The sequence below is a fragment of the Octopus bimaculoides genome, chromosome 11 (assembly GCF_046866305.1).
Source record: "Octopus bimaculoides isolate indiv1 chromosome 11, ASM4686630v1, whole genome shotgun sequence".
Classification (NCBI taxonomy): domain Eukaryota; kingdom Metazoa; phylum Mollusca; class Cephalopoda; order Octopoda; family Octopodidae; genus Octopus; species Octopus bimaculoides.
Genome location: NC_142938.1, coordinates 66,746,488 through 66,762,871, shown reverse-complemented (window position 1 = coordinate 66,762,871; position 16,384 = coordinate 66,746,488). Strand labels below are relative to the sequence as shown.

Here is a 16,384-nt window from a genome sequence, read left to right as displayed (position 1 = left end):
GAAGATTTGATTTGGTTTTTCTAAAACGAGAAAAACTTCGAATAAGATCAAAAAGTTAACAGAAGAAACGACAGATAGTTATGTGCAGACCCTTCTGAAGTTCCAAGTGTTATGCATGCAAAATTTCCTACAACTGTTTTAGGGGCAGTCAACAATGAAGGACATGTGATGCCTCTTTACTTCTTTCTACACGACCTTAGAGTTAAGTCTGCCGCCTACATTGAGGTCCTGGAAATAAGTGTTAATTCATGGATAGACTGTGTATGCAATGGAAGGCCATATGTGTTTCAGTAAGATTCTGCACTATCACACATGGCTCTAGTAACACAGGAATGGATGGCTGAAAATTTTCATTATCACATAAACCCCAACATTTGGCCTCCTAATTCCCCAGATCTCAATCCATTGGACTATTACATGTGGAGCATTGTTGAGAGAGAGGTCAATGAACACGCCCATAACACCAAAGATCCTTTGAAAGCTACCATAGTCAGAGTAATGTCCAAAATGAACCAGGACCACTTGATTCGAGCATGTAGATGATTTAGATCTCATATAGAAACAGGTGTTGAAACTAAAAGTGGCTTCATTGAATAACGTTATACAAAAGAAGGTTTATTTTTATCCTTATAGCATTTTTAGATAAATAAAGTTATTATCTATTATTATAAATCTGTTTTTGATAAACATAAATTTGTCCTCAAATATCTTACGCACACCTATATATGTATATATATATATATATATATATATATATATATATATATATATATATATATATATATATATATATATATATATATGAAAATGTCTGTACTCATACGTGTATGTAGGCATTTGTGTTTGTGTTTCTGTTACGAAAAGTCTATACGAATGTTTGTATGTAAACCGTCACACAGATCCACACACTCACATGTGCACCAATACATGCTCACACGCATTCTCTCTCTCTCTCTCTCTCTCTCTCTCTCATATGCACACACACAGACACACACATGCACGCACGCGCACACACACACACACACACACACACACACACACACACGCACACACACACGCACGCACAATTATTGACTTCGAATCGATTTCAACTCATTTATTCTTCCATTATGTCTATTACTTCGTCCTCCCCTCTTCTTCTCTTTTTTCTTCTCCCCCTCCTCTTCCTCCTCCTCCTCTCCTCCTCCTCCTCCACTTCTTGTTCTTGTTCTTGTTCTTCTTCTTCTTCTTCTTCTCCTTCTCCTTCTCCCTCCTTCCTCCTCCAGCTCATTCAACTCCTCTACGTCATTCTCTTCTCGTCTGCATTCAACCAGCTTATATGCTACCTATTTTTCTCTAAATCAACTTTCAATGTTAAACGTCCATTGATTATCGGATAAAAAAAAAACATAAAGAGAGCCGTTTAACTTGATAACACAAAGACAGACATTTCTTCAGTAAATCCTACACGTGAGCTAGACAATTATTTACTCTATTTTGTCTTCCATTAAGCGGCTTGATTATGTCTTTTATGACTGGCCATTAAAACGCCAAGCTGCTTTTTACTCTTCGCATTTCGATTCTTTCTTCAATAAATGACCCTGCATTGGGAATCGAAACTAAACAGAAGTTAGCAAACTTGGCAGTTTATACTGTCTGATTGTCCTGATTCGGTTGTTTGTCTCGTTTACTAAGCTTTGTTGTTGTTTTTATTATTATTTTTATTATTGTTATTTTTTTTTATTTTACCCTTTTAATCTTGTTGCTGTCATTCTTCTTCTTCTTCTTCTTCTTCTTCTTCTTCTTCTTCTTCTTCTTCTTCTTCTTCTTCTTCTTCTTCTTCTTCTTCTTCTTCTTCTTCTTCTTCTTCTTCTTCTAAATTCAATATTGCGTCCTCCTTTTGAAATATCTACTCGGAAAGCTGATGATGTTTATAATAATAATAATAATAATAATAATAATAATAATAATAATAATAATGATAATGATGATGATGATAGTAATGATAATAATGATGATGATGATGATGGTGGTGGTGATTTCATTTACTGACCACGAGTGTCCAAGACGTTGAGGACTACACAATAAGAACTACAGCAACGATGAAGTTGATGATGATGATGATAATGATGATGATGATATTCTATTACTGATAAATATAGAAATATGACTAAAGATGTACCCAAAATCAAAGAGACCCGAAAACAAGGGAACCCCACTAAATCACAATGAACCCGTCGGATGAAAAGCGATAACGATTCAATGAACAAAACAAACAGTTTGACTCCAAGCCAAAAAACTATTTATCAAGAAGTTTGAAGAAAACCAATGGCTCGCGAAGACCAAGAGAAACAATTCTGGAGTGAAGTATGGTCGGTAATGGAATATCTACGGAGAAGACTGTTCAAGCAAACAAACCCAGAATCCGGTCGATCTTTGTAGATCATATCAATAGTAAATATCACCAGATTCACTGCAAATAAACAAATGGAAAATAGCAAGACATAGTAAGACCCTGCACTTCTAGTTTAAATGTTTCATAACAGCTTGGAGTATTAACAGAGATTCTTAATAAGATATTGACATAACTGGAGGTAACACTACGTGATAATATGAATGATAATATTAATGATAATAATTGCAACAGGAATAATCATAGACGTTGCTGGTGATATGAATGTAATTATAATAACAATAACAATAATAATTATGATAATTCTTTCTATTATACACAAAAGGCCTGAAACTTGGAGGGAGTGGGCTAATCGATTTCATCAATCCCAGTCCGTAGCTGGTAGTTATTTAATCGATCCCGAAAGGATGAAAGGTAAAGTCTTAATAATAATAATAATAATAATAATAATAATAATAATAATAATAATAATAATAATAATAATGATAATAATCCATCTTGTATATATGAATGCCCTCGACTTGCCCCAAACCAATGTAAGTTGTTGCGACAGGATGCGGTATCAAAAGTGCAACATTGAAAACTGTGAAAGGAGGAGGCTAGAGAGAATCAAGGTGTGGTACGAACAAAAACTAGAGAAAGTAACTGTTTCGGAGACTTGCAAAATCCTGTGGGATTTCCTAATCGAAACGGACCAGGTACTTGGGCACAACAAGCCGGACGTAGTGATGGAGGACGAGGTAAACTACGTGCTCTATAATTGATGTTCCATGCCCATTTGACCGACAAATAGTTACGAAGGAAGGCAAATAAATAATAATAATAATCGTATACAATCCTCTTAAATGCGAAACAGCCCGACGGCGGAAGATGAAAAGGTGAAGATAGTACCAATTGTTTGTGCCTTGAGAATAGTATCCTCGAGTGCCTTGAGTACCAATTATTTGTGCCTTGAGTACCAATTATTTGAGGCTCCGGCAGCCGCGGATGGTGGCGAACCCTGCTGTAGTCTTTCACCACAACTTTCTCTCACTCTTACTTCCTGTTTCTGTTGTGCCTGTAATACAAGGGGTCAGCCTTGTCACACTGAATATCCTCGAGAACTACGTTGAGGGTACACGTGTCTGTGGAGTGCTCAGCCACTTGCACGTTAATTTCACAAGCAGGCTGTTCCGTTGATCGGATCAACTGGAAGCCTCGTCGTCGTAAGCGACGGAGTGCCAACGACAAGAGGACAGTATCAAAAGATAATCAGGAGAATATAAAGGAAATCGGAATAGAGTACTTAGAAGAGCTGTTGCAGAAAGTCTGCCAACTTGACATGACCAGAATCATCAGGAAGGTATTAGATAGTTGAAGAGAGCAAATACTATGGTACCCTAGGATGCAGGATTCTAGATGTTCCAACAAAATCAGAGTTAAAAGAATCATAAAATTTTGGAGATTTAGGCAGAAAACCAGAACTTTTGAGTGACGAAGATTAGTCGATACCTTCGACTTCAGTACAAGCCAGGTATTTTTTTTTTATCATCCATGGGGGGAATTAAAGACAAACATGACTTTGGTGGGTCTTGAACTTTCAATGCAAAGAGTCGGAGCAAATACCGGAAACTCTAACGATTCTGCCGGCTTGCCGCCTAATGACGCTGCTGCGGCTGCTGCTGCAGATGATGATGATAGTGATGATGCTGATGGTGATTGCTATCATATGCAAAAGCTCAGATTCCATTTGGAGGGCTGTATTTGCTTACATCATCCTAAAGGACTTAATACCTTAATGCGGAAAGAAAAACCGATGTAAGCGTCTGTAGGATTCGAACTCGGACCTAAAAATTCTGCAAATAAATATAGCATGGCATTTTAGCCAACTGCTATAACGATTCTGCCATATGGACAATATTGTTGTTGCGTCCATGACGGGATTTATTGTGCAAGAAGACGAGGATGCTGATATACAGAAACCCCAATGACAACGGTTGGGGGATGGCAGCGATGTTGATGATTATGAGGACGATAAAAAGGGATCATTGTGATTATGACGATATTGGTAGAGTAATAAGGGTTATGATGACGTAAAAGATAAATACTGCATCATTGTGAATGTTTTTATGATGTTGATGTTGTTGTTGTTGATGATGATGACGATGACGACTATGAGAATGATAATGATGTTGATGATGATGATTCAGCATGGCCTTGGCAGCGATGACTAAAATTAAGTAACTACGATATTGATGATGATGATGATAATGATAATGATGATGATGATGATGATGATGATAATGATGGTAATGGGAGGGGGGAGAGGAGGAGGAGGAGAATCAAGATTGTGATAATGATGATAATGACGACGATGTTGATGAGGGGGTGGAGTCGGAAATATCTGATGTTTGTTTAATGAGCTAGTTTAATTTAGTGAAGGAAGATGTGACAAATTTGATCGTGATGATGATGATGATAATGATAATGGTGATGGCGCTGGTATTGGTTATGATAGTGGTGGGGGTGGGGTGGGTGTGTGGGTGGGGGTGGTGCTTCTGCTGTTGGTGGAAACGTTGCTGGTGTCGGTAGCACGCGTGATACCGCCAACTGTGATGATGATGATGATGATGTTAGGGATTTGTGCTGGTAGAACTACGTGTTGCCATTAGGGAGGTGAGATTGGCAATAATGATTATGAAGTTGCAGCAACAGTTTTAATACATATCTGTGTGTGTGTGTGTGTGTGTGTGTGTGTGTGTGTGTGTGTGTGTGTGTGTGTGTGTGTGTGTGTGTGTTTTGTCTGATGATGATGATGATGATGATGATGATGATGATGATGATGATGATGATGATCGTGATGATGATGATCGTGATGACGATGACGATAATGTTAGTGATGATAGTGGTGAGAGTAATGATAGTGATGATGATGAAGGTGTTGACAATTATGATGAAAATAATTAGAGTTTTGCGGCTGATGAAAGATAAGGATGATGATAGCGATGGAGATGGTGATAAAGGTGATCATCGTAACGAGTATGATTAGAGAACAAACTTAGATGATGAAGATTGTGGTTCCCATGGTGACAGTGATTGTTATAATGATGGTGATTACAACTATAATGGCGATGATAATGATGATGATGGTGATGGTGATGATGATTAAGCTGATGATGATGGCGGTGGTCGTATTGGTTTTGGTGGTGGTGCTGTTGGAAATGAGCTGGTGTTGGTAATATTCGTGACACTGTGGCGATGGTAATGGAGGAGGTGGTGGTGGTGGCGGTAGTAGTGATAATGATGAAGATGATGATGATGAGGAGGAGGAGGAGGAGGGGGAGGACATATGACAAGATTGTTGATGATGGTAATGACGGTAATGAACCTGATGATGATGATGGTGATGATGATAATAACCATCATGATGTGATGATGATGATGATGGTGATGATGATAATAACCATCTTGATGTGATGATGATGGTGATGATGATAATAACCATCATGATGTGATGATGATGATGATGATGATGATGGTGATGGTGATAATAACCATCATGATGTGATGATGATGATGATGATGATAATTATTATGATTACGGAATGCTATAATAATTGTGATGATGTTGATCAAGAAGAGGAAAGGGAAGAGAGGGAAAAGGTAGGAGAGAGCGACAATGATGATGGTGATAATAATAATAATAATAATAATAATATTATTATGATGATTTACGACATGCTGCCTCTTATGGTGGTGGTACTGCGTTTTGTGGTGATGGTGATGAGTTTGCTGTTGCTCTTGATGATGTCGATGATGGTGATATCTTATATTTGCCCCACCACAAATCGATATAAAAGATAGACATTAATCATCTAACATCATACGAAAAGCCTTCAGGTTTTGTCAGCGTAAAGAATTTATAACTGTAAGCCAAACCCACTTTATAATCTGGAAAATAAAATGCTTTGTGCGCTTATATATATATATATATATATATATATATATATATATATATATATATTCTTATCTATATGTAGATGTATACATATATATATATATATATATATATATACTTATTTATATGTATATATATATATATATATATATATATATATATATATTCTTATCTATATGTAGATGTATACATATATATATATATATATATACTTATTTATATGTATATATATATATATATATATATATATATATATATATATATATATGTATATGTAGATATATGTATACTTATTCATATGTAGATGTATACATTTATATATATATATATATATATATATATATATATATATATATATACACACACACACACACACACACACACATATATATATATATATATATATGTATATATATATATATATATATATATATATATATATATATATATATATATGTTCTTTATTCACTCGTACACACAGCAAACCCACACATATAAAGTGCATTTCGGTTTTCCCTCGAAGGTAAAAATGGCTATCATCGTCACCATGAGCAACAGCAGTAGCTGTAGCATCATCATTATGAACAAGAACAACTACAACAACAGCAGCAAATAACAACAACATTTAACAATAACAATTCCAAAATGTATATCCTGCAACTAGAATCCGTTATTTTTTTATTTTTTATTTTTTTGGTACTTTTTGCAAATTCAAATTTTGCGTTGTTTGCTTTGATATAGATTCTGTTCATTTACATATTTATTTGTTTTGTATTACACACATAAACACACGTATATATATATATATATATATATATATATATATATATATATATATATAATTCAGAAGCATTAATGGGTAAAAATAAGGTATAGAATTGTAGGTTTCGATGTAAGAAGCCAATTAGTGTATAATATTGCTTAAGGCGGTATACATTCCACGCAGCAACAGAAACGACAAACATTAGCAGTGTTATAAATGCGGTTAAATTAAGGGAATATTGGAAATTTGTTTATTGGAATAACGTTCGGTCGACGAGTATTTTTGACAAAATTTATCAGCTGTTCTCTGATCAAATATTTAACATTATATTTAGATATTTACAGTAATAATTTACTTCAATTTTCTCTATTTTACCATGAGTCAACGAAGAATACAGTAAAAAGAGGGGAAATATATGCTTCGGTGAATGAGTTAAATTAAAGTTTCTAGCTATAAAAGAAATTGCAAAGTGATTATAGTTTCTGACAGTTATATACAGTATATTAAAAAAGTAATTGTACACTCGCCTCAAGGTCTAGTCTTTTTGTTGCAGTGTTAGGGCTTCTATTCCTTATGACCCTTAGAACTACGTCAATATAGCGCAAGCTCTCGATAGGATCTCCCATACTGGTGAGGCCAACGAACAGAGGCCGGGTTTATATGGACCACCTCTCCCCAGAGGTCGGACTTATATGGGTTTGCATATGATCAACATCCCTAGCTAATAAAAAGCATCGATGGTAATTTTCAAGGCAACGGAACCTGAGCGTGAAAGGTCTTCCGTTAGCGAGGCAGGGTACGAAGACAGTTCTCAAAAATAAAAACAAAAAAAAACAGGGATCCAACTGGTGGGAGGTAGAAAAGACAGCTTAGGATCGAAAACAATGGAGAAAAGTCGTAGATGGCCCGTGTTCTAAACAATGCGAATGCTTAAGTAAATAAGCAAGCGTACCTATATTAATATTTAGGTATTTAAGACACAATAAATTTGTAATGTACTGTAAAGCATTTAATTAGCCATCCTGACATTCTATCTGTCAGCGCTACTTTAAGATATATTAAGATATGTTATATTTTAAGACTGTAGGTCTAGTAAAAATGGTAAGCCACTGGGATCGGAGCCTGATACTATTAACAGTACTAATGGCATTTGGATGAACTCCCAGTCTAAAGAGAGTGGTGAGGTTAACGAACGACCTGTGTACACATGTGCAGATGAAAGTTATTCTGTGAAACGTATTGTAGTATTGGAACATGGAGTTTCTGGTTTAAATGCTTGTAACAAACTCAATATCGCTGAAGGCACTCAAGAAGCATGTGGTGATGAAAGTTTCGGCGTTAAAATTAGATTGATTCTATGTTAGAACCCCATAGGTGTCGATTATGTATTGGATTGCTCTGGTCGATAATATAACTACTGGTAAATCTCTGCGGTTCTAGTAATTGATACTTTATTTTTACCTCATTAATTGGATTTCATACCCAAGAAGAGCATGCTAAGAAACAACATTAAACCAATACATAACAATAAATACTGTGGAACATTTATAGAGCTCCAAGCCAATTCAGTTAGTTTCTTTCACTTTGCGTACGCTGCAGGTACAATCGTAAAAACTTAAAAGTGAAAACGTTCAATGACCTCACTAATTGCTGGCTGAAAAACAGAATAATATTTAAATACATATAAATATTGGAAATCAAAGATTATTCAGTAATCTATCATCATGATATCTTCACTTGAGAGAAAAACTGCACGCATTTTTGCCTCCATATATCCACTATACAGTAGAGGCGCAATGGCCCAGTAGTTAGAGCAGCGGACTCGCAGTCATAGGATTGCGGTTTCAATTCCCAGACCGGGTGTTGTGAGTGTTTATTGGGCGAAAACACCTAAAGCTCTACGAGGCTCCGGTAGGGGATGGTGACGAACCCTGCTGTATTCTCTCACCACAATTTCTCTCACTGTTACTTCCTGTTTCTATTGTGCCTGTAATTCAAAGTGCTCAGCCACTTGCACGTTAATTTCACGAGCAGGCTGTTCCGTTGATCGGATCAACTGGAACCCTCGACGTCGTAAGCGACGGAGTGCCAACACGCATTCACTATACAAGGTAATATTTTTACATCCCATATTGGGTAGAGATATCTAACTTCTGAATTTTTCATTTTTATGGTGCACGTATTTCTCAGGAAGTTGAGCCAAAGAACCGGTTTCAAGGTGTCTGCTTCGCAAGTAAAAATCTGGCTTAAGGTTTTTAGCGGCAGCATGTTAATATCATTTTGTAAAATTGATATTGATTAAGATCCTTAAACTACTACTGAAAAAGGAATAGGAGAAAATTACCCCATACGCCATTAGGGAACAAAAGAGGTTGGATGTCCCTCGCGAAAAATATACTTACCCAGGATGGAATACCCGAAGTTTCTAAGCAGTCGATTAGCAGGTGATCGGAACAGATGGGCGTTAGTGTTATGGAGTGCCCTCAGCCAACTTTGTAACTAGTTTTTCTTTGTAATTATTTCTATTTTATAGTCATATACATACCTACATACATATGTTCGCGCGCACGTGTGTGTACATGTATATAATGTAGATTCCAGCGTGTTTAATAACGATTGTTGTATGGCGATTTTTGTGTCGTGCGGATGAATCCGTGTGGTCAATGATAAAAATAGGTATCATTATTATTATTATTTTTATTATTATTATTATTATTATTATTATTATTATTATTATTATTATTATTATTATTATTATTATCATTAATAATATTATTATTGAATGTTATGCACAAAGGTATTACAGTAGGATTCGATGTCCTTGATACCAAGTCACGAATAGTTTACTTACATCTTAAGGATTGAGAAAAAAACATTGCTGTTCCTAATGGAAAAGATTTCTGTATTAATTCACTTGTCGTACTTACTCTTATCATCATCAAAGAAATTGCCAAGTCTTTGGGGGAACGGAACCCAGAGCACCTGTGACTACTGGGAATACTTTTGCAGAAATTCTCAACAGTCTTCGCATTTCTGTTACTAAGTATTTCTATTTTCATTTTGTTTTCTTGTTCTTTTACCACTATATTCACATCAGCAGAAAAAGCGACATCTATGATAATTCTTGGCTCAATTATTATTATTATTATTATTATTATTATTATTATTATTATTATTATTATTTGCTGGCCGCCTACACTTTTTTCTGCAAAATAGGGGTAGTTTTTCCTGTTCAGGCTATCCTGCGTTTGAGAATTTAAAATCAATTTAACTTTCTAAGACATCTCAACACTTCTAAAAGCAAACTTCGTTTGTTTGTTTACGTGCATCGTAATTTGAATTTAATATTATTATCATCATCATTATTATTAGTATCTCTATCGTAATACTAGATATTGTTCTTTGACTAGCTTTTACGACATTCCTTGTAATAATACTTATTATTTCCTTCTCGTGCTTTCTTTCCAATAAACTGCAGTCAGGTCTCTTCCTCAATTGTATTAATGTAGTAAGATAGTTGATGTTTTAGTGAGTTGTGTAAACATATATTCTTGATGAGTTGTGTAAACATGTATTCTAAACGAAAACACAATTGAGCCGAGTTTAATAACCGAAATAATTATTTTAGGAACAATAATGTTGTAACTTATGTATTTATTCAGTTCCAAACTCTGCATATTGACGGAATTAAGCTCATCTCATGACGTTAATGAAAAAGTAGTTAGTTCTACAAAATCACATTATCAGAATAATTGACAAAACACTCATTAGTAATATCGAACAACAATAAACTCGATTTGTCTCCGGTACCTATTAACAGATATATAGTTTGAGACAGTAAGTAACTAAGTGCAACTTGTGATAGGAAATGAAATATCGACTGCACAGTGAGTATGCCAGCATATCAACAACATAGCTATCTGCAGCTCTCTGTACATTGAAATGAAATTAAAATCATTATTCTTCAAATGAGTATATATAAATTCATGTTCAAAGTTTACATAGTGTTTCAAGTGTAGAAAGAAGGATATCATTTAATCAGTAAATATAAATACACAGCATTTGATGTTTGAGGAATGAAAAACGTTCTTGGAATCGTTTGATAAATTTCCTGTTTGATGTTTTGATCAATACCGTTTGTATATTTCCTCTTTATTCATTTGCCATCTAGGAAAATGTTTTCCATACCATTCTTTGTGAACGGTTTTGATTTTCAGTGGAATATATTGGTTTCAGTTTTTGAATGTGACCCATTAAATTTCAGATTGTATTGCTCGATCTGTCGCCCTATTTAGGGCTGAAAAAATTCAATAGAACAATGACCTAATTTAATGGTGATATAATTACACATCTCAAATTTTCATCTAGTTACTAATGAAACACGTTACCACTCTTCACAGTGTCCCTAATGTTGATAGTTGTGAATGGTTTTTAATGCGTGGTATGTACCACTTGGTAGACAACGTCGTTTCCAGTCTTTTGCTTTGAAAATGACAGAACTACTCATCCTTGTCGTCAGTTGTTGTCTGGCCTACACCCTTCCCTCAACACCCCTTTCGTTAGGTGTCTCTGCAAATGGAAAGCTTTCCAGAAAAAGTCCCTTCATCTCATTCTTTCTTTCTTTCTTTCTTTCTTTCTTTCTCTATGTCTCTATTTTCCTTTTCACATACACACACACATACGCGCCCACACACACGTATCCTTTTCCTTTTCCTTTTCACACGCACACACACACACACACACACACACACACACACACACACACACACACACACGCATAAAGATGGAAAATGTCAGGTGCAATCAGCTAGCCAATTAAAACGCCTTTTGTAAACGACATCAGAATGTTGTGAGGAAACCTCTAACGCTTCCAAACATCGTTCCCTTGCCGCGCAACCTATTTACTGTTACTGTACGTGAATTTTAAAATAGCATGACACTTGCTTCTCTCTTCCCGGCCATCTTAACGAACACAGCTCTTTCATTATAATCTAATTTTTCAAAGTTCTGATACACAATTTACAAAAACTTAACGTTCAACATGCTGTCCTTTTATCTAAATATATTCTAACTTATAACGAACATAATTATAGTGGGATTTTGATTAAATTTTCGTTATGCAACACACAATCGGTATATACCGCTTGGGAAATCTGCAGTTATTGTGGTCCCTATAGGTTATATTTCAAAACTGCACACTATATATATGACAACATTATTCTGCAATATAGTATATAATTATTTATACATTAGGGTTTCTGTGAAAATTGCGCTTTAAGAGCAACTAGCTTTATTCTCTATTTCCAGCTGAAAGAACGCTGAACATTGAGATTTCATTGAACATTAAAGTGCAATCACGCAGCCTCTGCGTGTGTGTGTGTGTGTGTGAGAGTGTAATAAGAACATCAAGATTTTTTTTGTATATTGGCACTCTGTCAGTTGCGACGACGAGGGATCCAGTTGATCCGATCAACGGTACAGCCTGCTCGTGAAATTAACGTGCAAGTGGCTGAGCACTCCACAGACACGTGTACCCTTAACGTAGTTCTCGGGGAGATTCAGCGTGACACACAGTGTGACAAGGCTGGCCCTTTTGAAATACAGGTATAACAGAAACAGGAAGAAAGTGTAAGAGAAAGTTGTGGTGAAAGAGTGCAGTAGGTTTCGCCACACCCCCTGCCGGAGCTTCGTGGAACTTTAGGTATTTTCACTCAATAAACACTCACAACGCCCGGTCTGGGGATCGAAACCGCGATCCTACGACTGCGTGTCCGCTGCCCTAACCACTGGGCCTTTAAGCCTCCACTTTCCCAAAGTAGATTTGCTCTGAAAGACGAATGAGTTTATATTATTCTCTCCTCTAGGCACAAGTCCCGAAATTTGGGGGGAGGGGACAGTCGATTAGACTGACCTCAGTACGCAACTGGTATTTAATTTATCGACCTCGAATTGAATGAGTTTCAATTGAATAATATACAAGACGCATCCTGGATATATGACGGAAAATACCTCTCCATTGAGGAAAGAGTGCTCTTTTTCTTTTTCATTTATGTAAACTAACGAGACAATATATATGCTCTTCTTTATATTGAATTGTCAGATAAATTCATTCGTTTTTTTTTTAAATACTTGTTACTCTAATGCCATATGTTTGGAGAGAAGTAAATCGTATTCAAATTTCAAATACGATAGATAAAAATTGTAGAGAAAGTGCTGAATTACACAAACAAAAACATCACCACGATAAAAAATGTTTTTCGTGTTAATTCTAATAACATCGGAAAGGGTTAAAATAAATGGAGAACCCCCCCCCCCACAAATTTACATATCTAAGTTTAAGTGTTCTGTTTGTTGAAGGTAATGTAGGACACTTGCTGAACCTATCACGCCTAACGAAGATGAAGCATGTCCATGTCTATAGTGCCCTATTCTCTTCAGATAACAAAACTGTCTTTCATAAGCGATATGTCAATTTTGAAGAACTGGAGAAGTTTTCATTCTTGAGATTATCTCCCCTTCTCATATGGAGTTACTACCAATTTCTTAGTGGAAATTGGCCTATTCTCTCCAGAAACGAAGATAGATGAAAAAATTCATCGTGTATATTATGTAATATATCCTGATTCGTCTTTTTTGTTCAAATACATACCAATGTCCACTTTGAATTATTTCTCTTAGCCCATTCTCTCCCCACCCCACACACCCAGTCATCACACACACACATGCATACATGTATCCGTGTTTCAGTGAGTGTGTATGGGTGTGTTTACATACGAGAGTGGATTATACGTGATGTAATTTATATTTGCATTGTTTACTGACTCACACTTCTATCTATCTATCTATCTATCGAGCTAGCTAGCTAGCTATATATATATGTGTGTGTGTGAGAGAGAGAGAGAGAGATGTGTGTGTGTATGTATACATACATACATACATACATACACATATATATATATATATATATATATATATATATATATATATATATATATATATATATATATATATGTATGTATGTATGTATGTATGTATGTATATACGTGGATAGATTGATACGTAGGCAGGCAGGCAGGCAGACAGATATAGAACCAAGTCATTCAATGTATGTCGAGAACACGTCTTGTGACATAAGCATTTACGTAGTTTTGCTATTTGGGTTTTTGTTATTGAATAATTACGGTAAGAGAAAATCTACAGAAAATGGCAAACTGACAACACCCAAAACTCTCAGCCTTTTCTATTTCAATAGTTATTTTTAACAAATATGTCAAGGTTACACGTCTTAAAAGTTTATAGGAAAAAGTTGTGGACAACATAAATCACACGCTCTGGGTAGCTAAAATAAATAGAATAAAAATAAATAAGATCTTTGTTACTATTATTCAACAGTGAGTCAACCATTGACGTTTATTTTACGATACAGAAAATAAAAAGACTGATATTTTTCTCACCATAAAACGAATGTTGATTTTTAAATCTGCATGGTTTTAACCTTAAACTGATTTATAACTGAAATATTTTATAACACCAATAAATATTAATCCATATTCTAATTTATTGTATTTCAGGCCAATCAACTCAAGGTAAAACAACTTGACGGTAAGCTAAAATACAATTTTTTTTAACGTCATTATGTGAAAAAACTATGTGTTATTTAAAAAATTTCGTTTGAAATTTTAACGAAAAGTTTCATAAATATATATCCATATCAGCAACGTAGTAACTACGCTATTAGCAGAATTGTTTTGCGCTCTTTAGGTATGGCCTTTGCTGTTCTGCTCTTAAATCCTACCAAAGGTATCCTTGCTTTTTAGCCTCTCCGGATCTATAAAATGATATATCTGTCAACTAGTGAGTTTTATAATATCGTCCATACCTCTAGCCACAAATCTGAAGCATGGTCCTTATGAAAAAAAAACGGTAAATATTATATTGGTGAGTTGACAAAACGGAATAAATACATTGTGGTACTTTGTGATTTTCCCGTGTTCAAAGCAACTTTACCCTTCATGCTTCAATGGTAGCAAAAATAAAATGTCAGTCATTTTCCCACTGGAGTTGTTACAAGACTCTACAGCCTTCCGTGAAAGAAAGGTTTGGTATCATGATAATTTTGTTTTGAAATTTTGGTATAACACCTGCAATTTCAGGAGAAAGGTGTAAGTCGATGACATCGATCCCAGTGCTCAACTGGTACTTATTTTATCGACGGCGAAACGATGAAAGGCAAAGTCGATCTCGAAAAGGCAAAGTCAGCTTCGACAGAACGTAAAGACGGCCATATGCATTTTGCCCAGACAGCCAACAATTCTGCCAGCCCACCGCCTTAAGGTATTGTGGTTATATTGGCTTCAAATTTTAACGCCGACCAACAGTATTGGGGGAGGAGTTAAATCGATGACATCGACCCCAGTGTTTAGCTGGTACTTATTTTATCGATCCTGTAAAGTAAAGTAGACTTTGGTAGAATTTGAACTCATAATGTAAAAACAGACAAAATGTATTTTACCCGGCGTGCTACCGATTCCTGCCAGCTCACCATCTTAAGGCGTAGTTATATCAGAAACGATTATTGGTTCATATTCTCAACTTCTAAGTTGAGATTCCGCTTCAAACTTTTTTAACTTATACCGTTAAGAAAGAAATGAGCATCTCTTCGGTAACTTATTCATTTTTAGAAAAGAGATATTTGCGTGCAGACGATAAGAATATTCTTCTTTTATTACGCTTTTGCTATCTTATATCACATTGAACCACCTTAAAAAGGCGGAAAGATACATTTGATAATATACTTTGAAATAAGCTATCTCTAAACTTCAAGAATGCTTTTGCTCAGAGGTCTACTTAAACATTGCTGCCTTGGGACCAAGAAACATCACCAAATTATGCTTATTCCTCGGTTTGGGCGGTCAATGATCTTTCTATGGAAGATTAGCTTACATAATTATAATATTTTAAAATGTGTAGAAGTAAATCTAAATGTAAACTTTCTTATGAATAAATAAATAGCAATAAAATTTTAAAACTCTATTATACAATTATTTGTTCTTGCCTCGGCGGCGTGTATATTAAAATTGAAATGATGCAGAAGAGATTATCGTTATTATTATAATCAAAATCATTGTTATTACAATCAGATTCGTGCTGGCAGAATCGTTGGCACGTCGAATAAAATGCGCAGCGGCATGTCTGCATTCTGTGTTCAAATCTCACCGAGGTCGGCTATGCCATTCATCATTTCGTGGCCGATTAAATAATCATCAAACACGAGCGATGTAATCGATAAAAA

At 35.3% G+C, this 16,384-nt stretch overlaps 1 protein-coding gene across 1 annotated transcript in view; it reads left to right on the top strand.

The window, feature by feature from the left end:
* LOC106883843 (calmodulin-alpha) overlaps positions 1–16,384 on the top strand; it is a 191,059-nt gene that overhangs the window by 93,795 nt on the left and 80,880 nt on the right. The window contains exon 2 of the mRNA XM_052971897.2: positions 14,664–14,694. Coding sequence (XP_052827857.1) covers positions 14,664–14,694 — 31 coding nt within the window. The remainder of the gene's footprint in view (positions 1–14,663; positions 14,695–16,384) is intronic.